Here is a 27,471-nt window from a genome sequence, read left to right on the forward strand (position 1 = left end):
GTTTTTGGTTTATACAGTAAGGGTTAACACAGTGAATATCAAACGGAAGGCTGTGGTACTGCCCCACTCAGTCCCTAGCTGCTATGGTCCTTAAAGAAGGCATACTAGTCCAGTCCTTGTGCTTCATTTCAATATAAATCTGAAGGACCATGTCAGCCTTTTAGCTCTCCGAGCTGAGTTCTCTGCTGCAACTGCACTGCAATATAATTTCTCCTTCTGACAATATTGCTTCCTTTACTCACTTACATGGATTGTTCCAAAAAACACTTTCTAGTAAGCTTTTCGCATGTGTTTTTCATATTAAAGTCAGATTTTAAGAAACAAACAGTTGGACGTATGGGGAGGGGAAAGGAGAGAGGGAAACAAACCATAAGAGACTCGTAAAGATTGAGAACAAACTGAGGGTTGGTGGAGGGGGGTGAGCTGGGGATGGGCCAGATGAGTGATGGGTACTAAGGAGGTCACTTGTTATAATGAGCACTGGTGTTGTATGTAAGTGATGAATCACTGAATTCTGCTCCTGAAACCAATATTGCACTGTATGCTAACTAACTAGAATTTAAAGTAAAATTTGAAAAGAAAAAAAAAGTCAGATGTTAGCAAATGATATAAAATTATTACCTTTTTGTTAGATCTTCCCTGGAAAAGTTATATAAAATTCTAATCTCTCATCCTCACCACAACTCCTATACCCCTTGTGTTCATTCTGTTTTATTTAACACTTGTCACCATCTGTAAATCTATGTACTTTAAATATTTATCATGTTCATTGTCTGTGTGAGCCCCCATAGATACTCACACAGTAGAATTTAAGCCCTGTGAGGTGTTATCTAACTTGTTTATTGCTGAATCTCCCATGCCTGGTACATAACAATCGTTGAATATATCAATTGTTAAATAAGTTCCTGCAATTCCAGAGGTAGTATTTCATACATGCCATCATGTGAAAAGGAAAATCATGCATTCCCAATATGGAGCAAAGAGCTGTCAAACACCATATATCTGTCAATTACTCACTATTCACCAATTATTTCAATAAGGAAGATTTTTTTCAATGTACTCTTAGTTAGGATCTTGCAAACAGAAAAGAAGCAGAGGGCAAGGTCACTGGAGAGTATCTTTCCTAGTTTGAGGAAGAACAAACTGACCAGTAGCAGCTTCCTCTTAGGAATTTGGAGAGTAAAGGATCACCTCGTGGGTGATAGTAGTTGTGAAGTATAATGGAGAATATACATACACATAGTAGGTTATTTTTAGTGTTTATTTTATTGAGAAAGAGAGAAAACAGGCACATGAGCAGGGTAGGAGCAGAGAGAGAAGGGGACAGAGGATCTGCTGCTGACAGCCCAATGTAGGACTTGAACTCAAAAACTGTGAGATCGTGACCTGAGCTAAAGTCAGATGCTTAACCGACTGAGCCTCCCAGGAGCCCCTATATATTAGTTTCTAAAAGAAGAAGTACTATGGAAAAGTCATCTGTGGAAGAGCAAGATATTCCTAGTGAGGAAATAAAGCATGTGTGAAAGCTAAGTTGGGACATCTAATTAGGAAAAATGTAAAATCCCAGCTATAATAGAGAACATGTTATGAGAAGTAATGGGAGATATATTTGGATAGTTGGCTAGTGCTAAGTAGATTACTGAGTATATGGTGGCAGGGTAGAATAACAATTAAGGAGTTCTTGGATTTTGTATCAATATGAGTATAATAATGAAATTTGGGCTTGAGTAAATGTAACCTGGCACAATCAGACAAGTTACAGTGGAATAAGGCAGAGACTAGAATCAGGAAACCTAGGTAAAAAGTGGTTGTAATAATCAGAACTGAAGTGACTGAGAAATAAGATGAAGGAAGGAAGTAGTAGAAATGTTACATTAAAGAGACAGTAAAAAACATCTTAAACAAGATCAGAATTCAGGACAGGAAGTAGCCCCTTAGGAAATAATTATGAATCTCATCTTTGTCAGTTAAGCTTTTATCATTTTTTATTTCCAATAATCGTTATATATAATCATGTTCTAATAGAAAAAGAAGAACATATAGAATAATTAAAGGTAGAAGTCATTTCCAATGAATAAAAATACCTACTTGTATTACCTCTGAAGACATAAGAGCTGCTTAATGCTGGTATTGTAAACTTATTGTACTGCATGAATGCACTAACTTGAAACAGTAAGTTTTGTCCTATTCCCTCAAGATCACAAGACTCCTCTCAGGAAGTCCCCAAAGATGTGAACTCTCTGTTGGAGATACCATGCATAGAGCTCCCAGAAGTGCACATTTGAGTACCATTAGCAAAGGAGAGATGGTTTGCCTCGAATTTCATGGGAGTATACAAGGATAAAGGTCATTGCTAAGGCAGCCAGGACTCAAACCACCCAGGGACTCAAAGCCTGAAGTCAACACCTCCAATAACATGTGGAAACAAAATAAGGAATAATACAGATTTGTATTTACAATTGTATTCACAACTTCCAGAAGGAGCTGAGCCACTGAAGTCAGCCACATATCACATTCTCAAAGGAACTCCAGCTTGAAGCCCAGGTAATACTGGCAAAAGAGACATCTACAGAAACATTGTTTGAAATCTCATCATGAAAAGCAGGTGGGGGATAATTGCATGTCATCCCAAGCTAGATGTTGAATTATAAATGTAAAATAGTGATTACTCAGCCTTTTTTTTTTTAATTTTTTTTTCAACATTTATTTATTTTTGGGACAGAGAGAGACAGAGCATGAACGGGGGAGGGGCAGAGAGAGAGGGAGACACAGAATCGGAAACAGGCTCCAGGCTCTGAGCCATCAGCCCAGAGCCTGACGCGGGGCTCGAACTCACGGACCGCGAGATCGTGACCTGGCTGAAGTCGGACGCTTAACCGACTGCGCCACCCAGGCGCCCCAACTCAGCCTTTTTAAAGACTCATATCCTCTTCTGAAGATTACACAGAGATCATGACCAAAAATGCCAAAAAAAATTATTCACCCCCTACAAGCTTGTGATATTTCAGGGAGCTTTTAGAGCTGAGGACTCTCTCTGTACTTTACCTCAAGTCAATTTTCTTTTTCACAACCTGGTTCCAAAAGAAGATATTCCCAGTCAGGTTGATGCTGTGATACAAAAATATCAAAAAGCAACAAGGTTCTTAGAAGTCATTCTCAATGATTATTCTAAAAGACCATGATATTTCAATACAATGTCTCTCGCTTCCGGGGTGTGTGGGTATATGTACACAGAGCAATCTCTCTCTTTCAGCTGACTAATACATAGAACTCTAACATTATAGTGTGTTGGATAGCTTTAAGTTTGTTTTCAAGAACAAAATTTTTAGCCGCATTTTTTTCCCTGAATAAAAAGCATCTCATTTAGTTACCTTTTCCCATTGTCAACTTTTATCAATTTTCTCTCACTATGAGATGAAGTTTAACCACCGAAAGGGAGTATACTAATGTTATTTTTAAGGCTTAGAAAAAAAAGGTAAATGTGCTAACAGTTGTAATTGTATATACTGACACTATTTCAGACCAAAAGTGAGCTTTTTCATTCATTTTTTTTGAGACACTCTAAAATCTCTAAGGTGTTGAGATAGACCCACATTGAACCTCAAAAAGGAGCCCTAATCGTACAGTCACCTTAGCAGAGTGAAAGAAATAGAAAGGACTCCAGGCCTCAATTCGTTAGCAAGAAATAATTTTTGATCATTTCCTATGGCTAACACTCTGCCAAATACTGTGGAATACATCAAAGCTCGTAAGCTCTTTTCCCCACTCTAGTGGAATTCGCTATTTTATTTTCAACATTTTCTTAGGTCCAGAAAGCGATAATCCGAAGTGCAACAACAGGGCTAATAGCTGTATTAACAACCCCAGCTCATTAGTGAAGATGTTTCCCAGGTCCCCAGGGGAGAAGACAGAGAAATGAACGTTTCTCTTCTCTCGGTCTCTTCCCAGCCTGCCTCCCCTAAATATAGACACGCCTTGAATTTTATATCAAGTTTGTTTTAGTCACTGATGAAAAATTTACATAATAATCTCAACGTTAACGACTAAACATTCTGGGTTACAGAAAAGTAGATGTTTATCATTTCATACAGTGCAGAAAGTTGTATACAGTCCTGAAAGAGCTGCTCAGTTTAAGTTAATAACCTAGGTAGTCTTAGTAAAATGTACACTTTTTCAAACCCAGGTGTGTCCCCACCAAAAAGTTGTGGGGTATATATACTTGAATGAAAATTATATGATCTTAGTTCATAATTGTTATAAAACATACAAGAATCTTGTGTATTCAAGGTACTAAATGTATTTGATTTTGATATAAAAACAATAGGCAAAAACAAATTTATTTTAATATTTGTTATTTTGTATTGCTGTCAGAGTGAATTCTGTGTTCACTGGTGAGTATAAGTAAACTAAGGGGTGCAAATCTTGTTCCTTTGGGGCAGGCTCTTTGCATTGTAAAAGCAATACCACGTGATTTGCACAAACCCTTGCATACCTACCTTCCCAAATCTTTATACTATCATAACATGGCTTTGGAGAGATGAAAGCCATGAGTTTTGACTATGCTTATATACCTTCAGCCTGATATTTTATGTGAAAAAGTAAACAAATGAGGAGTATGTATGTAATTTGGAAGCCTAAAATTTCCTTGTTTTATGAATATGCAAAACCCCACCTGTTCAAACTTTGCACAAGAACTCAAGACTAGCGCTGACATGTTGATGGATTGACTGTCTTCTACCATTTCCTGGTTAGGGCACATTCACAAATCCCAAAGTATTCATGGAAAGATTTGCCTGCTGTCACAGGGGGCCAACTCTATTTATAATGTAGATAGATAGATAGATAGATAGATAGATAGACAGACAGACATTGCTGTTAAAACCAATTAGTCTCTCTCTGTCTCTGTCTCTGTCTCTGTCTCTCTCTCTCTCTCTTTCTCTCTATACACACACACACACACACACACACACACACACACACTACCTAACAAGTGCTTTATACTTCATATAAATAAAAAGTTGTACAACATAATCTAATCTTTGTCCCCAACCTTACAGATCTCAAGTGCATGACATTTAGTGGGGTAGTTAAAAGGCATGGAACATATTTAGATGTATGTACTGTTTTTACTTTTCAGGAAGAACCAAATTGCCTACTGTTTCAAAGAACATTGTTTTTTATTTCCTTGGTACCAAATCAATAAAAGTCTTTCCAGCACAACAGCTGTTGCTTAATGGCCCCAAAGACTTAATGTGCTGCCTAAATTGAACACAGTTCAGTGTCTACACCAAGTGGGCCCTCAAGTAATGTTGATGGATTGGTTTTCTCACAAGCAGTAAAAGCTCCTTTTATAGAGATGGATTCAATGAAGTTAAAATCAATAATTTAAGAGCAACGTGTGTTGAATTCTATGTGGCCATACAACAGTCTGTATAAATATAAGAACTACATTTAGAATTGTAATTTAAATTAAAAAAAGGATGTCTTCTAGTTAATACTAGAAGATTCCCAACAATTTTGAGTGATAATCTAAGCATACAAGAGTATAAATTTGGATGATTCAGTATAAATATTCGGAGAGTGATATTGGAATGATTATCTAGAATTTGAAGACACAAATATATGAAGATACACGCTTGTTGGTTAGTAATAATAACTTTAAATCACAGTAATAAATATTGCCTGTTAGTGAGAAACATCCACTTGAACTGTTCACTGCACACTAACTTTAGTGTATAGATATCGACCATGTTCTACATTATTATACACTATTCTTTAAGGAAGATGACCAAGTTTTTGAAGATGTGCCATAAGTGGTCATTTAATTTGAAAGCATAATGAATTTCCTCCTCTGCTTCCAGCCATACAACCACAGCGATGTATGGGTTTACCCTTAGATCAGGTGATAGTTCATAAAGTATCTCCTTAGTCAAAGCGGAATCTCAGAGAGTGAGGGGATGGGCTGTTAGGAGCCTCAGCAGAGCACTCCTTCTGCAGCCTCTGTCCAAGCCAGAGCTGTGCTGTCCGTTTGAAAAAGTTTGGGCAAATAAACTACCCAAATGGGAAGCGGAATTAGTTCAGAGAGCAAGGAGTCAGCCAAAAGGTCAAAAGAACTGGAGAAAAAGCTTCAAGAAGATGCAGAGCGAGATGCAAGAACTGTAAAGTTGCTGTTATTAGGTAATTTTTTTTTCTTCTTTCTTTCAAAACCCTGATGTTTTCAATTATGCTATATTTACTTTCCTCAACTTTTAATTTTAGGTATATTACCACATGGGGGCTTTATTATGAATACATGTTTGGAAACTTAAATAGGCTTTAAATGTACTCTATAAATGTTTACTTTTTTCTTTAGGATTTACTTTTCTTTTTGGTTAAGCAGAGACAAATATTTCTGAGATAATTAAATTTTTCTTTGTCAATAATACAATTTACTATTAGTAAAAGAAAACTCATATGAATTTATTATTTTATCATATCCTAATCATTTTCTGAATATCAGTTATTTAATATTGAAAACAATCTTTTAATTATAAGTTATAAAGAGTTAGGTTATTTTGTTTGAACAGAGACATGTTGTTTGATATCAAATTTAACATGTTATTTAATTACTTTTGCTGTTAAAACCAATTAGTCTCAATTTATTTATACAGTTAATGGTAAGGTACTTTAAGTTATATTAATAACATTGTTCAGGTTTCTGAATATTGGCTGTGATATTGTCTGTATATTTGTAAAATACTCCATTTAAAGCCTTTTAGGATATTTATATATTGATTCAGCTCAGGAATTATGTTCCTTCTATCTTTTTATCTTCTTAAAACTCAGAACAATGTTTTACCAGAACTATAAAGTAAATGTTGGATGAACTGAATGAAAATCTGTATGCTGCATATTTTTTTAAACAAAAAAATCTAACATGTAGTGGTCGCCACAAGATAAATATGTTTTTGAAATAAAAATAAATAAGAACTATATAAAGAAATCAAAACAAGAAATGTAATCAGTTATGTATTCCTCCTGCTTAAGCACAAAAAGACTTCATTTTATTCAGAATTGTGTATCTTTCACACAAAATATCTTTATCTTAAGTGCCCCTTTACTGTGTCTCATTTGCTCCCAGTGGCAAGAGTGTCTCAGAAACCCAACGTGGGATTCCCAGCAATTGCTCCTCAAAGAAAAGAGAATGATCTCTCCCCTTATGCACAAGTTCTGTGGCCACAGCACTTGCAAGGAACCACCGAGGGGTTGGTAACTTACAAGGATGTTGGGGCTAGTTCTTATGAAAGCAGCATATATACTTTCCCTCACACTACAGAGCATTCTCTGAGGCTTTGATCAAGACTAAAAGTAATGTGGACATAGAAAAAGCAAATAAAGGTTGAGGGGGAAAGCCAAGCATTCCTACAAATGTATTCAGTGTCCCTCTTGTACTAAGAACAGTGGTATAAGACTAATGATAAAATATATTTAAAATCCCTATGTTTGAATAAAATTTCAAAAGAATAGACATATTCTCAATATGCCAATTAATTTTTTTGTCTATAAGAATATTTATTTATTTTTAATATGATTTATTGTCAAATTGGCTGTGTGTAAAGTGTGTAAAGTGTGCTCTTGGTTTTTGGGGTAGATTCCCGTGGTTCATCGCTTACATCCAACACCCAGTGCTCATCCCAGGAAGTGCCCTCCTCAATGCCCATCACCCATTTTCCCTCCTCCCCCAACCCTCCATCAACCCTCAGTTTGTTCTCTGTATTTAAGAGTCTCTTATGGTTTGCCTCCTTCCCTCTCTGTTTGTAACTATTATTTTTCCCTCCCCTTCCCCCTATACTAATTAATTTTAGATTGAAGTGGTTGGGTTAGATCAAGAAGAGAGGTTAACTCTCTTGAGGCATGAACACTATTTCATCTTCTACTTTCCCAAGACAATCATAACTTCATAAATTCAGTTCCAAAGTTACCATACACTATGTATGGATTTATTGGGTTCAAATGGTATGTGCACTGAACTTCTTATTTACACAAGATGAATCAAATTTTCAAGGCTTCCTCTTCCACTTTACTCCAAACATTTAAGTTTTTTGTTTTTTGTTTTTTCTGGACTCTGAGTTCTGTGTATGATCATTCAATTGTCAAGTTCAAAACAACAAAGTTTTGTAACAACTCTGCTTCAATTCTTATTTTTGACTTGAACTCAAATTCTCTAAACTGTAATTTTTTATACAAAATGTGCCTCATTAAGACATAAAAGTATTCAGTGGAACTAACCTAAACCTTCCTACCCTCCTACCCTCAAATCCCCTCATGAATGAAATCTGTTTAATTTCTCCCATCTTTGAAACAAGATTCCCATTCATCAAAGCAGTCCAAACAACAGCTTTTAAGTTTACCAATGAGTGTATATCATGTGGGACTAAACAGTTAAGCTTTGGTAATGATCAGATCCTGATCTAACCCAATTTTTGTAAAAAATACAAGTTGAAAAATATTTTTGACAGAATCCATTTGTTATACTGATCCTCTTATTATCCAATAAATTCTAGGTGCTTAAGGACATAACACAACTTACCAAATTTAACATGTGCTGTTAAGTAGATGTACCATTTGGAATTACTGGACACAAGATTTCACTGAATTTAGAGCTATCTAATAGCTATTTTACAAATAAAGGATCACCTTGCAGACAGATTCCCTCTTTATTATGCCTTTCAGACATTTAGTAAAATTACAGAAGAGATGCCACATCTTTTTCCTTAGCAAAAACTAGGCTTCTAGAAAACAGTGGGGATGACTCAAACATTCATGGATGGCACACTTGAGAATTACTATCAGAATAATAATGTCATGTGCTTTAAAAAAAAAATCAGCCTGTAAACAAACCCCAGAAAGAGTACATTTTAATAAGAACAAATTCTAACGAAGAATATGTTCTCTTTTGGAGAATTCCTTAGTTAATTTTTAGAGACAATTTACAAATGTTTGATTAAACTTCATTTCTATTCAAAAGAGGTACCTGCCATTTAATTGTAGAATCATTGTGGATTGTTCCCATTTTTTCTATGTCCCTCTCTTTATATTTTACATTAATTTCTTTTGTACTTTTTTAGATTCAGAGCTCAGTGGGAAGTATAAGGAAAATTGGCTTTGCTTTTTCTTTTTCATGTTTGAAACACTGTCACATTCATTCTACAATTTTCAGTTTTGATATTAAAATTAGCTTTTAACCAGTTATTTTGCACTATCATGGGCTATTCATTAGTTTTCTTTTAGATCTAACCTGCTTATTCTTTATTCTTCTATGTGCTATGTTACAAACATCACATAATTTTTTTAATGGTGGTGTTGGGTTTTATTGTTTAAAATATTAATGCAATCATCTGACTCTTAAAAACATAAACTTGAAAAGGGTCCAAAGATAAAAGAATATCTATTTTAAATGTGCTTATGTTTACTTAGCTAATCAACATTTTCAAATTTTCCAAAAGGTCCCACTTATTCAACAAATGGATATTTCAGAAGGCGTGTCATTTTTCTAGTTTGACAGTGGAAGAATTATAATGCTGACACTGTCTAAAAGCTTGTTACAAAATAATTGGTAAAATAAAATCTGCATAGCAGAATTGGCTAAATCATCTGGCAGAATGGAGAGAATATAATTCCAAATGAATAGAATGTGTTTTGCAGCCCTTTGCGATAAAAAATTGATTTAATATTTTCATCATATGTTATGCTTTTTCCACATCTCTGAGTGACCTCAGGCTAGTCACATAACTTCAGAGAAATGGAGGGTGTCAAAATATTTTATAAATTGTAAAAATCCAGACAAATGTGATTTTTGTTATGTAACAGATTTCCAAAGCTGAAATAAATTGAATGTCAATAAATGTATACAATTTTTCTTTCTTTTGGTTTCCTTTTATGTACGTTAAATCAAAGTTCTTATTTTTATTCTTTTTTTCAAGTAGGTCTTTATTTTTATTTAAGTATCTCTAAATATGAGAGGGAGAGTATGCACGAAACTGGAGGTATTCCCGAGTCACTGGCTAGATTACAAATTCATGAAGTGTAAGAAATTCTATTCTGAATTTCCATTACACCAATAGAGTCAATGCCTGTCCATGGATGTGATCAGACAAACAGATCCCCTGGGATCATTACTTTAAGATCAACCAATAAATTTCTTTCTGATCACTAGTGATAAGTGAACAAGAGGTAGGACACATTCCTAAATCATGTTTTCAATTTTTGCTTATTCAAATTACAGCCATCCTTTCCTTGCTCTAATAATGTGTTTTTGTCTCAAAATATTATAAAATAATTTATTTTATGTCTAAGGATATTCAATCTTGTGGACGCACAAATGTTTTCAAGACAAATGTTTAAAATTATTTTTCAGTAGAGAGAAAATAAGCAGAAAAAGTCTATTTGGGGAGTTTCAAATTTTCTCCAAAATGCAGTGGACTGTTTGCACCATAACAATTTCAAAGGCAAGGCCTTTGTTGTATTTGTTTACAAAAAATGGCAAATGGCAGTATCAAAAAGCTTTGTGTAATGTCCATTCATCCAGCAGGCAAAGAGAACTTCCACAAATGTTTTGCATATATTCGATTGTTTTAGGTTAATTTATCTCACATAATCAGCAAATCTTATACATAGACTCAAGTTTCCCACATAAGAGATGCAAACCATTTATTAAGGCACTCTATATTAGTCAAATGATGGTTATTTGTTAATGAGATTAAATAATCTGAAAAGGACTCCTGTTAACTCGAATTTAGCAGAACCTCTCTAATAATATTGCAGAACAGTTTTATATTCACTTTTTTCATTCAAACTGAATTATTGATTCAAGAGCAAGCAATACTGTATCTTTAAAATCATTTATATAAGCACTATGAACAGCTAACAAAAAGTTATTAACCCCTGCATAATCTTTGAGAGAAAGGAAGGTCATGAACATCTGATGGGACAATGACCCCATGATACATTTCACATGCAATATATCTCCCTTTAAGATTTCAGACTCAAGCTCAGAATCCATCTGCTTATCTGTTTTCTCCAAGTACTAATGTCTAAATACATCAGTGTAGATCTGAACCTACAGAAATAGGATTCAAGGTGAAACTGAGGAAGAGACCCATCAAGACGTAAAAACACCCATTTTGTTTATTAGATCCCAATGCTTTAAAGCACATTCCACAGCTTTCATTCCTGCCTCAGTATTTTACACTCAAATAGAATAAATTCGCTACTTAGAATTGTTTTTTTTTAAGATATCTGAAGATTTCCATCTCTGACCAGCATTCTATGTTCTATTGTATCTCATTCGTTTAGACACTTGTTGAGTTAGTTCTTCTATTTCGTATACTTCCCTGCCCCCTTCAATTAGAATCAGCATTTTAGCTGTGTTCCTCTGACAATTCTGAAATACCCTGTCCCTTTAATCCTCTGCCTTATTGACATTCACAACTTCAACTTCAGAAAATCCCTCAAAATTCCCCATTTACCATTGTCTAACACGCTGGAGTCAACCCTTAGGGCTTATCTAATCCTGACCCCCGTGCATACTCCCAATTTTCGTCATTTCCACATGTAGAATAAAACGGTATCTCCTTTTCTGTTTCCTGGCTGACAAATTTCTATTTTGACTTTAGCCGGGCCAATAATTATTCTACTTATTCTTAGTTTTTTCCTATAATCCTCCAAGGACATCTGTTTCTGGATACCCATTATCACTTTGACCTAAAACTGTTCCCGGCTCCCCCACCTCACTTGAGATGAACACCCACATGCCAGTGATAGAACGTTGTCTCCAAATCTCACTGAACTTTTGCTTTTCATTTTAAAGCTGGGGCGCCTGGGTGGCCCAGTTGGTGGAGCGACCTACTCTTGATTTCAGCTAAGGTCATGATCTGATTGTTCACGAGTTGAGCCCTGGCATCTGGCGCTGCACTGACAGTGTGGAGCCTGCCTGAGGAAGGTCATGAACATCTGATGGGATAATGACCCCATGATACATTTCACATGCAATATACCTCCGGTTAAGATTTCAGACTCAAGCTCAGAATCCATCTGCTTATCTGCTCTATCACTCTGCCCCTCCCTTGCTTCTTCTCTCTCTCTCTCTCTCTCTCCCTCTCAAAGCAAACAAATAAATAATTTAAAGCTAATTTTGGCCTCTGTGTTGTATATTTTATCCTTTACCATATCCTAAGAATTTTGCTTTATGATTTATTGTTTCTGTTCCGTTTTCAAAATTCTTCTCTTACTGCCTTCTTCCTCTTGACATATGTATTTCTATTAGCCTGGAAAACATTGATTCCATAATCTCCCTGAATTTACCGTACATAAGTATATTAAAAAAAATATTTTTATACTGGAGCACCTGGGTGGTTCAGTGGCATCTGCCTTCGGCTCAGATCATGATCGCACAGTTCCTGGGTTTGAGTCCTGCATTGGGCTCTCTGCTGTCAGCACAGAGCCTGCTCAGGGGCCTCAGTCCCCCTCTCTCTCTGCCCCTCCCCCACACAAGTGCTCATGCACTCTCTCTCAAAAATAAACATTTAAAAAATTAAAAACCGTTTTTGTATTGAAGCACTTCTCAAAGTAGTGTATGCTCTGGCTTCTATTTTCTTACACTCCATATTCTCTTCAGTTAATTATAATCTCACCTGTGTATCTTCCTCTCTACTAAAACATTATTTCCCAAAGAGCCCTGATAACCTCCAATTCTCAAAAGTCAGACCTCAGTCACTCTGCATCTCTCTTCTTTCTTCATCCTGTAACTTTGCAATACCCTCAAGTGTTTTATATCCCTTCCTTCCTCGCTTATTGAGGCTTGCTTCTTCTCCCCATTCTTTTATTTTTTTTTTAAATTTTTGAGACAGAGAGAGACAGAGCATGAATGGGGGAGGGTCAGAGAGAAAGGGAGACACAGAATCTGAAACAGGCTCCAGGCTCTGAGCTGTCAGCACAGAGCGCAACGCGGGGCTTGAACTCAGGGACCGTGAGATCATGACCTGAGCTGAAGTCGGACGCTCAACCGACTGAACCACCCAGGCGCCCCTTCCTCTCCCCATTCTTAAGTGCCTTCACTTATCAAGGTTTGTCTTGGGCCTTTGTGTTTTGCAATGTCTACTGTCTCTTAAGGACCTTGCATCAGAAATTAATTATCTCCTCTGGAAGAATGACATTAATATATTTCCTTTTGCCCATGTCTTGATCAATATTTGCAAATTTCTTTTATTTATCAGCAGACTGATTGCATCTTGGGAGACCTTAAAATTATTTTTCATGTTTATCTTGCTGCCTATTTATCCCCAGGCTTTGAATTTTATGAGGTTCCCCATTATATTCTTTCCCATTTTATCAACTCTGTATTTCAATCTTCTTTAACTCCGTTGTGATCATTCTCTGCCCGTTGCCCTAAGGCAGTTTTGTCACAAAGTTGAGTTTTATCTCTATCTCACAGAATGTGTCTCATATTTCTCTTGTTCAACTGTTTATTGTTTTCAATCTATAAAATCACCTCTATGAGATAGATATTTTCCTTATATAGATAAGAAAATAAGAACTTAAGAAGGCAATTCAGTTTTTAAGATCACAAATTAGTTTACAAGAAAACAAAGCCTTTTATTCTTATCTGTGTCAGTTGTAAATTATCTGTATTCTAAGATCTATGAAAACAAACAACATGTCAGGTTTTATTCTTCATTGAATTCCTTTGGCTTAGCATAGGAATGCATGCATGCATGCATGATGTGAGTATGGAAGAATGACAGAATCAGGATCTAAAATATTTCTGTACATTGTTCATAGTGTCTAAAACATAGACATACATTCGATATGTGAAAAAAAGCCACATCATTCCATAAAGAGCTTGTTTCTTTAAATCAATAGGAAGATACTGGTAGGTTTTCAGAATGTAAATGAGAATGATAAATACTTGGATTTCTTTTTTTTTTCTTTTTTTTTTTTTTTTGGTCAAAAACCATCCTGACTATACTATGAGACAAACAATTTTTGAGAATGGTTGAGGTAGGTAGGCCAATATTAGTACTATGCAAATATTTGATGAGATTGTAAATTAAGGTGGAAATTACAAGTTTGGAAGTATGATTTGAGGGACATTAGGCAACAAGGTGAAGAGAACATGGTGGCTGACTGCATGTGGGTTTTAAATGGGAGGAATGATTAAAGGTGGAATTGAATATAATGATCATTTTATTCATCAGTATGGGAAATACAAGAAAAAAGATTAGATTGGAGAAGATATGAAAGGAGTAATAATTTAGGACATTCAAATGTATGATATTTGTAAGACAATCAAGTGGAGATATTTATTAAATGAATATATGGGTCTGGAAATTAGGAGGGACAACTCAAGTGAGTACTAGAGATTTGATATATTCAGTCCTCTGTTTTCCTTTGCTCAATTATCAACTATGTATAAAATAACCATGTAATTAACTAAGGCCTTAAAAAAACTCTATTATACAAAAATGTGTGTGCATGCCTATTCCACAATTAATGAAAGTTTAGACAGTTTAGGCCTGTTTGGGGAAAACTACATAATTCTGCATTTTAGTTTCTTCCTTTGTTAGCCTAAAATGTATATTAATAAGAAAGATGAAATACTTTTTAAATACTTCTCAAAATCCAAGAAGGCTCATGTAATCTTTTAAATATTATGTTTTAAAACAAGTATAAAGTTGGAAGTATTTAAATAAAATTTCATTAGAAAAGATAGTACATAGCCACAATATTTCTCCCAAGTGAAAATGCTCAGTTTGCCTGCTAAGGTATTTAGGAATTTTATGGATTTGTGATGCTTATTAGTATTCTATCACAGAAATAGTTTTTCAGACACACTAATAGTCATAGAAATATATCTGACACCATATGGTTACTGATGTGATACACCAAAAAAACCCAGTATTGTTTATGCTAAAACATTAACATTGAATATAATCAGATAAATACAGAATATTGAACTATATAAGAAATTATCCTGGACTTTAGAAAAATGCCAGTATCATGAAAGCAAAATAGAAACAATATAAAAATGGAAATGTTCTAAATTAAAAGAATTTAAATGGCATAATAACCAAAGGCAACATGTAAACTTTGGATCTGGGAGCCAAGAAATATATGGTATGAAAACATTTTTTGGAACAATCAGATAAACTTGAATATAGAGTGTATATTAAATAACACTTTGGATTAATATAAATTTTGTCAAGCATGAAACTAGTATTGTGATTTTATAGAAAACAATGATCTTATTCTTATAACATGCATTCTGAAGTATTTATGGGTGAGGTGTCTGCTTTCAAAAGGTTCAGCAAAACAAAGGATATTATATAATATAATATAAAGGATAAGCATATAATATATAATATATATAATATATTATATATATATAATATATAATATATATATAATATAATGGATATACAAATGATAAGCATATAATATATATATTTTATTTCTAAATATAATTTATATATATAAAACATTATTTCCTATACATTCACACATATATATACATACACATACACATACACAAAAGAAAGGAAACATGACAAAACGTTAATAATTGCCAAAGGTGAAGGGTATAAAAGATAGATTTTCAGGGGAGTATATGGAAGATGGTAGAGTAGGAGGGTGTTCAGTCCCCCTTGCCCCTTGGACACACTGAGATAATAGCTATACGTATACAACAAATTCTAACAATGAGCTGAAGACTGGCAGAACAGACCTTCCACAGTTATTTGTAGAAGGGAGTCCACATCAAAAAGGGCAGGAGGGATAGAGACACAGTTATGAACAAAACCCCCAGCAAGACTAACCACAAATAGGAGGGATGCCAAAAGCACAGTGAAGCAAGTGGGTTAATTCTACACCAGGCACCCCAGACACTGGGGGCCTGCACTGGAAGGACAAGTTTCTGGAAGGTCTGACTTTGAAAAACAGTGGGGCTTCAATTTGAGAGGTTTTACAATCAGCAGGGTTTAACTCCAGTTACTTTAAAAAGCAGTAGCCTTAACTCCAGGAGAGGCACGAAGGCAATAGGAAACTAAGCCCCCCACCACATCTTGCAATCTGCCGCAGCAGAGATCAGCCCCACTCCAAACTGATTCCTGTCTTGGGGAGAAGGGAAGGTAATTTCATGCACCAGAGCACCCACAGTTCCTGCATCTAAGCTTCTTAACTTGCTGCATAGGGAGCAGACCCTGGCATTGAGTGTGTCTGCACCCAATGCATTATAGCTGGGCTGGGCAGAAAACAAGTGCAACTCAGTGACAACAGTAGGACACATGAAGTCACACAAGAGACAACCCTAGAGCACCTGGTTCTAGTGACCAGGGGACCATTGCAATACAGGGTACCACAGGACCTCTTGTATACAAGGCCACTATTTTGAAGACATGTAGCTGACCTTCTTAATGCATAGAAACAAAGAGTTAGACAAAAGTAGGAGACAGAGGAATATGTCTCAAATGAAATATTAAGACAAAAATCACAGAAAAAAGCTAAATGAAACAAAGATAAACAATGTGTCTGATAGAGAATTCAAAGTAATTGTAACAAAGATAGAGTGAATGAACTCAGTGAGAACTTTCACAAAGATAAAGGATAAAAAAGAACCAGTCAGAGATGATGTATACAATAGCTGAAATAAAAAATATATATATACCAGAGGGAATAAATAGCATATTGGAGGATACAGAAGAACAAATCAGCAATCTGGAAGAGGGTAATAGAAAGCAACCAAGCTGAAGAGCAAAAAGAAAAAAGAGTAAAAAATGAACATTGGTTAAGGGAACTCAGTGACATCATCAAAAGTAATAACATCTGGGGAAAAAACAGACATCCAGGTCCAGGAAGCACAGAAAATCCCTAACAAGATTAACCCAAGGAGGTCCACACCAGGACACATAATAATTAAAATAGCAAAAAGTAATGATAAAAAGAGAATTTTAAAAGCAGCTAAAGAAAACTGTTATATACAAGGGAAACCCCATGAAGGTGATTAGCTGATTTTTCAGTAGAAACATAGGATACCAGAAGGGAGTCCATGATATAAAGTACTAAAAGGTAAAAACCTTCAATCAAGGATACTATACCCAGCAAAGTTATCATTTAGAAGAGAAGGAGAGATAGAGTTTTCCAGACAAAAAAAAAAAAGTTAGAGTTGTTCATCACCACTAAATCAGCCTTACAAATAATGTTAAAGGAAATTATTTGAGTGAAAAGAAAAGGCCATTATTAGAAGAAAATTATGAAAGGAAAATATTTTACAGGTAAAAGTAAACATATACTAAAGGCAGTGGATTAATCACTAATAAAGCCAATGTGAAGGTTAAAACACAAAAGCAGTGAAATCTATTATGTCTACAAGACTTACTCAAGGGATATAGAAAATAAAAGATATAAAATATGACAATATATATATATATATATATATATATATATATATATATATGACATCAAAGGGGGAGTAAATATTTTGTGTTTTTGGAATATGCTTGAACTTAATGACCATTAACTTAATATAGACTACTCTACATGTAAGATATTATATATGAACCTACAGGTAATCACAAATCAAGAACATATAACAGATACACAAAAAATAAAGAAAAAAGAATTCAAACATATCATTAAAGAAAGCCATAAAATAACTTGAGAAGAGGGTAAGAGAAGAAGAAAGGAACAGAGAAAAACTACAAAAACAACCAGAAAGCCATTGACAAAATGGCCATAAATACATACCTTACCAATAATTACTTTAAATGTAAATGGACTAAATGCTACAATCAAAAGAAAAACATGACTGAATGGATTAACAAACAAAAACAAAAACAAGACCTATCTATATACTTCCCATAAGAGACTCATTTCAGACCTACAGACACAGAGACTGAAAATAAAGTGATACACAATGCAAATGGAAGTGAAAATAAAAAGCCAGGGTCGCAATATTTATATCAGAAAAAAATAGACTTTACAACAAAGACTATAGCAAAAGACAAAGACAGAAACTACATAATGATAAAGGGATAAACCCAACAAAAGATACAATATATTAAATATCTATACACCCAACACAGAGGCACCTAACTGCAAAGCAAGTATTACAGATATAAAAGGAGAAGTTGATAGTAATACAATAGTAGAGGACATTAACAGCACTTTACATAAATGGATAGAACATCTAGACAGAAAATGAAAAAGGAAAAAGTGGCTTTGAATGACACATTAAACCAGATAAATGTAACAGATATATACAGATCATATATCAAAAACCACTCCAGCAGAATTTGATTTGATTTGATTATATCAAAAAAACTCCAGCAGAATATACATTATTTTCAAATGCATGTAGAACATTTTCCATGATAGATCAATCACATATTAGGTACAAAACAACTATCAATAAATTTGAGAAGACTAAAACCATATCAAGCATCTGTTTTTTGGGTTTTTTCCCCCACAATGGCATGAAACTAGAAATAAATTACAAGATAAAAGATCTGGTAAAAACAAATGGAAATTTAAAAAAATACATGAAAATGAATGAAAATGGAAACACAATGACCTCAAATCTTTGGGGCACAGTAAAAACTGTTCTGAGAGGGAAATGTATAGTGATACAGGCCTACCTCAAGAAACAAGTAAAATATCAAATAAAACAATTGAAACTTACACCTAAAGGAGCTAGGAAAAGAACAAACAAAACCCAAAGCTAATACAAGAAAGAAAATAATAAAGATTAGAGAAGAAATAAGTGAAATAGACATACATACACACACACAAAGAAAAAACAATGGAAAAGATTAATGAAACCAAGAACTGGTTCTTTGAGAAGATAAACAAAATTAACAAAACTTTAGCCACATTCTTCAGGAAAAAAAGTGATAACTCAAACAAAATCAGAACAGAAGGAAGAGAAATAACCAACACCAAAGAAATGCAACAAATTATGAAAAAATATCATTTAAAATATTAAAACAAATAGAAGGACCACAAAAACTAGATAACTTCATAGAGCTTATAATCTTCCAAAACTGAATCAGGAAGAAATAAAAATTTGAAGAGACCAATTACTATTAATGAAATTGAATCAGTAAACCAAACTCCCAGCATACAAAATTCTGGGACCAGACACCTTTAAAAGTAAATTCTACCAAATATTTAAAGAGTTAATAACTATTCTTCTCAAACTAATGCAAAAAATAGAAGAGGAAGGAAAACTTCCAAATACATTCTGTGAGGCCAGTGTAACCTGCTACCAAAACCAGACACCATACACACGTACACACAAAACCACCCCCAACACACACACACACACACACACACACACACACACACACACACATACACAAAAACACTACAGGCCAGTATCTCCGATAAACATAAATGCAAAAATCCTCAAAAAATATGAAACTGAATTTGACAATATATTAAAAAAATCATTCATCACAATCAAGTAGAATTTATTCTAGCAATGCAAGGGTGGTACAATATTCACAAATCAATCAATGTTAGGTTAGGTCTTTCATCCATAGGAATGGATAAAGGAAAGGATAAAAAGGAAAGGATAAAAGGAAAGGATAAAAAGTTAATGACAATCTGAAAAAGCTTTTGACAAAATACCACATCCATCCATGATAAGAGTTTTCAACAAAGTGGAATTAAAGGGAACATACCTCAACATAATAAAGGCCATATATGAAAAACTAATAGCTAACATTATACTCAAGAGTGAATAACTAAAAACTTTTCCTTTAAAACCAAGAACAAGACAAAGATGTCCACTTTCACTACTTTTATTCAACACAGCACTGGAAGTTTTGGCTATAGCAATCAGAAAAAAAAAAGAAAAGAAAGAAAGAAAAGACATCCAAATTGTTAATGATGAAGTAAAACTCACTATTTGCAGATGTTACTATATGTAGAAAACCCCAAAGGCTCCACTAAAAAATTACAACTGATAAATGAATTTAGTAAACAGGATACAAAATTAATATACAAAAATCAGTTGCATTTTTATACACTAATAACGAAGTAGCAGAAAAAGAACGTAAGAAAACAATCCCATTTATAATTGCATCAAAAATAATAAAATACCTACAAATAAATTCCACCAAGGAGGGGAAAGATCTATATTCCCCTCCTTGGGGAGGGGAAACTATACAATTTTGATGAAAGAAATTGAAGACAACACAACCAATGGAAAGGTGTGCCATGCTTATGCATTGGAATAATTAATGCCACTTAAATGCCCGTACTACCCAAAGCAATCTACAGATTCAGTGCAATTCCTATCAAAATACAATAGTATTTTTCATAGAACAAGAACATATTATCCCCAAGTTTGTATGAAATCACAAAGACTCAGAATAGGGAAAGCAATCTTGAGAAAGAACAAAGCTGGAGGTATGATCCCAGATTTTATGATATACTATTGAGCTTTAGTAGTCAAAACAGTATGGTATTGGCACAAAAATAGACACATAGATCAATGGAACAGGATAGAAAGCCAAGAAATAAACCCACATCTATATGATCAATTAATCTAGGACCAAAGAGGCAAGAATATACAATGGGGAAATTATTCTTTTTTTAAAGAAATTTTCTTTTTTTAGAATATTTATTTATTTGAGAGAGAGAGAGAGAGAGAGAGAGAGAGCGAGAGAGCACTCACATGCACACACAAGTTAGGGGCAGAGAAAGAGTGAGACAGAGGATCTCCATGTTATCAATGCAGAGCCTGATGCGGGGCTTGAACCCACAAACTGTGAGATCATGACCTGAGCTGAAGTTGGATGTTTAACAGACTGAGCCACTCAGGTGTCCCAAGACAGCTTTTTCAATAAATGGTGCTGGGAAAACCAGACCGCTACATACAAAAGAATGAAATCAGACCACTTTCTTACACCATACACAAAAATAAACTCAAAATGGATGAAAGACCTAACCTAATTGTAAGACCTGAAATCATAAAACTCCTAAAAAAACATAGGCAGTAATCTTTGGCCTTTACTTTTAGCAACTTATTTATGGAGATGTCTCCTCAGGCAAGGGAAACAAAAGCAAAAATGAACTATTAGGACTATACCAAAATAAAAATTACACAGCAAAGGAAATAATCAACAAAACAAAAAGGCAATGTATTGAGTGAGAGTAAATATTTGCAGATGTTATCTCTAATAAGAGGTTAATATTCAAAATGTATAAAGACCTTATATAACTCAACACCAAATCTTCATCATCATCATCATCATCCAATTAAAAAATGGACAGAGAACCTGAGTAGACATTTTCCCAAAGAAGTGTACAGATGGCCGACACATGAAAAGATGCTCAACATCACTAATCATCAGGGAGATACAAATCAAAACCATGGTGACATATCACCTCACACAAGTCAGAATGGTTAGTATGAAAAAGACAAGAAATAAGTGTCGGTGAGGATGTAGAGAAAGGAACACACATGCACTGTTGGTGAGAATGTAAACTGGTGCAGCCACTGTGGAAGACAGCAAGGAGCTTCTTCAAAAAATTAAAAATACACCATGAACCAACAGCTCAAGGACCTGGATGAGAACAGGGATGCCAAGATGAACTTCAGCAAATTTATTGTGTTTGTGACCACCCGCACAGCAGCCTGCCGCAAGTACTCCAGTGATGCTCTGCAGACCCAGATGTCTGGAGGGGGCTCAGGTGGGCTCAAGGAGCCAGCTGCTGACTTCCCGAACCCTGTGTGTGATCGCTTCCCTGGGCTGGGTCTGCTGATGACCCTCTGATTAGTAAAATGCTTATGAAATACAAAAACAAACAAAACAAAAACAAAACAACAACAAAAACTGTATGATCCAGTCATTTCACCACTGGATATTTACCCAAAGAAAATGAAAACACTAATTTGAAAAGACATATGCACCCCTGTATTTATTTTAGCGTTATTACGATAGGAAATATATGGAATCACCCCAAGTGTCTATCAGTAGATAAATGGATAAAGAAGGTATGGTGTATATATTGGAATATTACTCAGCCACAAAAAAGAATGAAATCTTGCCATGTGCAACATGAGTGGACCCAGAGGTATCATGCTAAGTAAAACAAGTCAGCTAGAAAAAGATGTATACCATATGATTTCACTTATATGTGAAATTGAAAAAACAAAACAAATGAACAAACAAAAACTAAACAGACTCTTAAATACAGAGAATTGGGGTTGTCAGAGGAGCAGCAGGTTGGGAGGAGATGAAGAGGATAACAAACTTCCAATTATAAAATAAGTCACAGAGATGAAAAGTACAGCATAGGGAATATAGTCAATACTATTGTAATAACATTGTATGGTGACAGATGGTGAGTATATCTATTTTGGTGAGCATTTATTATATATTCAATATATACAACTGAGTAATGTATAGAATTGTTGAATCAATATATCGTATACCTGGAACTAATATAACATTGTATGTTAATTATGCTTTAATTTAAAAACTAAAATATGGGCTCCTAACGTACTATTTTCTCAAACTTCCGCAGGTTTCCAGATTATTAGAATAAAATATTCAGGAAAAGCAAGTGTACATTGAGATATTATTTATTATCTGTACAAATTTATCTGCAAATTCAATATGACTTTACAAGTAGATCCTACCAATTATCTCATGAACAAATCATTTTAAAATTATATAAACCTTCTTTAGGAAATACGTTTTAATGCATTATTTGATAACCTTGACAACAAAACTTAACAAAGACTGTGACAGGCTAATCCTCCTCCTCACAAACATAAATACAAGAACCGAAGCCAATATTAGCAAGCTGATTCTAATAATGTGTAAAATATTTTTTAAGTGTATGTGAGTGTGTGTGTGTGGGGGGGAACTTATCCCAGGAATTCATGGTTAAAATAGTGTTAGGACATTAATTCATATTATCCACTACATTATCACATTAACAGAGAAAAATCATTTTAATTGTTAGTAGCTGAAGCAAAAATAAATAATAAACTTCTTTCATCCATTCCTGATAAAATCTCTTATCAAACAAAGTATTAAGGCAATTCCCTTAACCAGATAAACAGCATGTACAACAACCTTCAGAGGGTGTGATAGCTAACTACTTAGCACTGTTGACCACAAATAGTGAACAAGGACTTAAGATGCTTCATGGACTTGACAGTTTCCTGCCCCTGCCCCTTTCCTATTCAATGCTCTTACCAGGGATTTGGGTGAAGGTGGATAAGCAGCATTCAGCGTTTGGCAGGAAATAGTGACAAACAATGTCAAAATGGCAACCGACTTCCACTAGCAGAAACAATTGGTCCAAATGAGCAAAATGGAATTTAAAAGATATCTTCAACTAATGTTAAAAAAAAAAAAATTTACACCAGCAAAGTATGTGAAAGAATCCGTTTGCTAAGAGGTGATATGGAAAAAAAAGAACACATAGAAAAACATTAACTACTACAAACTTAATATAGGTAAATAATATGATAAAACTACAAAGAAAAAAAGAATAAAGCAAATGATTCATGGTCTATATTAAGTGTTCTATTTAAAAACAAGTACCAAGAGCAAGGCCAGCCTAGGTTGCATTCCTATCCTACCACATCAGAATATCAGTGTTGTTGATAAATCTCCTGATATCTATGGCACCATTTTAAGTACCCGTGTGTCAGGACTCTGGCTTTCAAGTGGGGTATAGCTACCTGTGTAAGGGGTCTAAATATCATGCTCCACAAGAAAGGACTGAAGGAATAAAATAAACTTCAAAATTCTCTTAGAAAAGAGATAGAGCATGCTTCAATTAAGAGAAAATGTTGAGAACTCACTGTATGTTAGAGTACACCCTAGGTATTTCACATCTGTAGTTTAACCTACCCAAACCCTAAGGGGGAAGTATTAATAGCCCCATTTTATGAAAGAAAAAACAGACGCTGATTAAGTTTGATCAAGATACCCAAAGTCTGAAACAACCGCAAGCCCACATTTGTTTAATTATAAAATGTGACTATGCTTATTACATTTTCCCACCCGCAGTCTAGATTATTTGAAGGGTTTTCCTGTGAAAGAGAGAGATGATTTTGTTGGTGCTCTATAATGGAAGAGGAAAAGTGAGGGCAGTGAAATTAAGTTGGTTCAAAAGGGCTAACCTAAATGTCTTCCATGCCTACAGTCTATAAATGAATGATGAGCAGACACTGCATTCCAGTATCTATGAAAAGTACACTGCTTTCATGTTAATTTAAAATGAGGGAGTTTAAAATAATTTATGTGAAATAATTTCGATATTGACATTACTAGTACATATTTAAAAAGAAAGCAACACTAAGGCATTAATATGAGAGTCAGAAGACACAGTTTCTCTGTTTTAAGGTAGATGTGGAACTTTAGATGAGTATCATAATTTCTACTCATTCACAAAAGAGATGTGCATAGTTGGTTGATTTGTAAGTTTTGATTCCACTGTACAATTATGTGATTTTTAAAACCACCCATAAAAAATCTTATGCATGACCATAAGTTGAAGTGTTTATTCTCATTTTGCCTCTTTTAACAAGTTGTACAAATGAACAAGCAAGCCTGGAATGTGTTCAGCTGAAGTTCAGTTACAAGTATAGATACTGTGGATCTTTAATTTTTTATTTTTATATTTGCAAATAAAAATGTGGAATAAAATCTCTAATCCTTAATAATTTGAGTGTCAAAATATGAAGCATAAGCCTAAATATTTAATTATTTGAGACATTATCTACTCCCAAGAAGTAAAATTCCCTCTGTACCCCTTGACCCAGAAAATAATTTTAGTGATGAGCAGTTTGGAAGGAAGAGATTATTTCAGGACGCTCTATGTGAACATGCCGTTTTGATGCTATATTTGACTCTGTAACATGATCTAATCGTCCAAGAATGGAATGGCTATTGTGAACTAACGCCCAGAATCATTGTGAGAACGGGATTTGATAATTTCTTTCTGAAATGACTTTATAATAGAGTTTCAAAAAATAAGATTTTAGAGAGATTGACTTCTCTTCAGGAATTTTCCTGTTAATGTTGTAGCTAACTATCCTGAACCTTCTCATAGAAGACCGAAGTCACTACGTAGAGCAAGGAATGATCCAGATACCTTTTGTAAAATCTTCCAAAGAAAATACTATTTCATTTGAAGTTTCATAAAAAAACTACGTACTATGTTTTTTAATGTGATTATTCTGCTTACCTAAGAAAGGTCATGAATAACCAGCTAAACTATAAAGAATATATAATAGGGTACACTATAGCCTCAGAAATAATTTTGGAAACTGGCAGGTCATAGTGTTATCAGTATGATTACCAATTAAATTAATAGAGGTGAGTTTTCTTTCTCAAGAGTCTCAGATTTTCTCTGAAGTTTTTCCTCCCAGTATCTCCATTCTGATTGAACAAAATACAACACTAAATACACCTGCATGAACAAGCAATGGAGTTTCTGTTGGGCCCATTGGCTTTGCTCCCATATGCCTGTAAGTCTATATTTTTCCATATAACAACAAAATGTACATATATATATATATGTATATATATATATATATACACACACATATATATATACACACACACACATATATACATATATATGTATATATATGTTTTCCATTATATATGTGTGTATTATATATAATATTTGGAAAAGTGAGATATTCTCCAAATCTGTCACCTGTGTACGAAGATGCTATAATTTCTACTGTCCACAACTACTATTAGAGAGTTTAAAACAAAAACTACCAAGAATAGATTTTTTTGGGGGGGGGTTCCATCGAGGCATTTTATTTGCATGAATGTATTACATCCCTAGAAAAAGAAACCTTGGATTTTCCCTCCTGTGTGTTTTTTTTGTCTTGCTTCTTCATGGTCTGTAATGCCAGCTGTGGTTGTCAGAACAATTAAAGCAAACTAGTGGATGGGGGCAGATTATTCTGCCATTTTTCTAAATCTTTGAGTTGTACATCCAATATCGGGCTGCCAATAACACTTTTATAATCTTGCTTGATAATTTTTTTTTTCAAAATGATTCACAGCCTGGAATGAAATAGCAAATTTTCCGAAGCCAGCGAACCAAGATAGTGTACAAAGCTCATTGATTTTTTCTTAGAACTCTTGCAAACAATGCTCAGCCATGCAAAATAATGTAGCCAGTTGTCTTCTGAAAATTGGTGAGGTGATATTTCAATGTGATTTTTATTTTATCTTCAAAGGTTTTACTCTTGGACATAGCAATCTCTATTCAATGAGATGGCTATGCCCCATCTGTCAGTTCATGTTTGATTATATTTTTAAAAGTCTATGAAGAACGATTAGCCAATTGCTGTGGTTGATTTTGCATTTGTCAAATTTTACACTGTGTGGTGTAGACCACACTTGCATAAAACCACACAAAGAAGTATGCTGGAGGCTTACCCGAGAGGAGGAATCCATACATCACCACCAGGCAATGAAATTTTATTTCCTGTAGCTTTTCCTCTAGATATCCTTGGTATATAAGGTGCACAGGTATTTCAGAGAACTACAGAAACCAGATACATTGAGATAGGCCTGAGATAAAACAAATTTGCTGTAAAGTAGAATTAAACCTGGGTGTAGTGATATCTGTTTATCACAGCTTAAGAAAACAGTGCCAGTCAGGCAGAAATGTTTCAATGTGAAAAATATAATATACAACAGAGAGGGCAAAATTTTGAAATATGAGTTTAAAGAATCCATTTGTTGCATGGAGAGTCTACTATTAGGCACTGTTCTAGGTGTTTCAGATACATCAGTGAACAAAACAAAGACCTCTGCCCTTGTGCAGTTTGCCTCTCAGTGTTGGAAGACAGAAAAGAAAAATTTAAAACAGCATGTGAATAATTTGTAAATCTGTAGAATAAGGTAAGTGCTAGGAAAATGTGAAGTAGGGAAAGAAGAATAAAGTGGGTGACATTAAAGTTGAAATTTTAAACAGAGTAGTCAGGGTCTTCTGGTTCAATATGTATTTTGATAAAATTTAAATATAATTCTGAGATTCAGGGTTACCAAAAGTCATATTCCTTTTGCTTATATAAAAACAAAGGTAAGACAAGGCAGTTGGCTACCATGCTGGCAAGAGACATAGGTCTATGAGTTTTCCTGATTTTGGATTTTTCCTGGGACATTTTAAAACTGCCTTAGCTGTGCTACTTTGAAATCTGTCCAAAATTAACAGGCACACTGAGACTTCGAACATGTTTTGTGACCCAATTTCTGGAGCTGCAGGGATATATCAAGCCCTTTGCCTCTCTTAGATATACAGAAATTAGGAAGAAAAAACTAAAAATCTACTCTTGGAATTTGAATTGAGGTCTTTGATCAATACCATACTTCAGTGTCATATATCTATGGATAAGGGTTAGTTGTAACCTGAGGATATATTCTAAAAGATATGATT

The 27,471-nt window shown here is 34.5% G+C and overlaps 1 protein-coding gene across 2 annotated transcripts in view; it reads left to right on the forward strand.

Moving 5' to 3' along the window:
• The window catches only part of GNAT3 (G protein subunit alpha transducin 3), a 303,431-nt gene that overhangs the window by 234,810 nt on the left and 41,150 nt on the right, over positions 1-27,471 (forward strand). The window contains exon 1 of one of the 2 annotated variants that reach the window (XM_015080669.3): positions 4,983-6,177. The exons of the other annotated variant lie outside the window; for it this stretch is intronic. Within the exon in view, the coding sequence (XP_014936155.1) occupies positions 6,060-6,177 (118 nt within the window). The 5' untranslated portion in view covers positions 4,983-6,059. Of the gene's footprint in view, positions 1-4,982; positions 6,178-27,471 lie in introns of those variants that run through there. 2 annotated transcript variants of the gene reach the window in all.

Source organism: Acinonyx jubatus, chromosome A2, assembly GCF_027475565.1.
Source record: "Acinonyx jubatus isolate Ajub_Pintada_27869175 chromosome A2, VMU_Ajub_asm_v1.0, whole genome shotgun sequence".
In the NCBI taxonomy this organism is placed as follows: Eukaryota; Metazoa; Chordata; class Mammalia; order Carnivora; family Felidae; genus Acinonyx; species Acinonyx jubatus.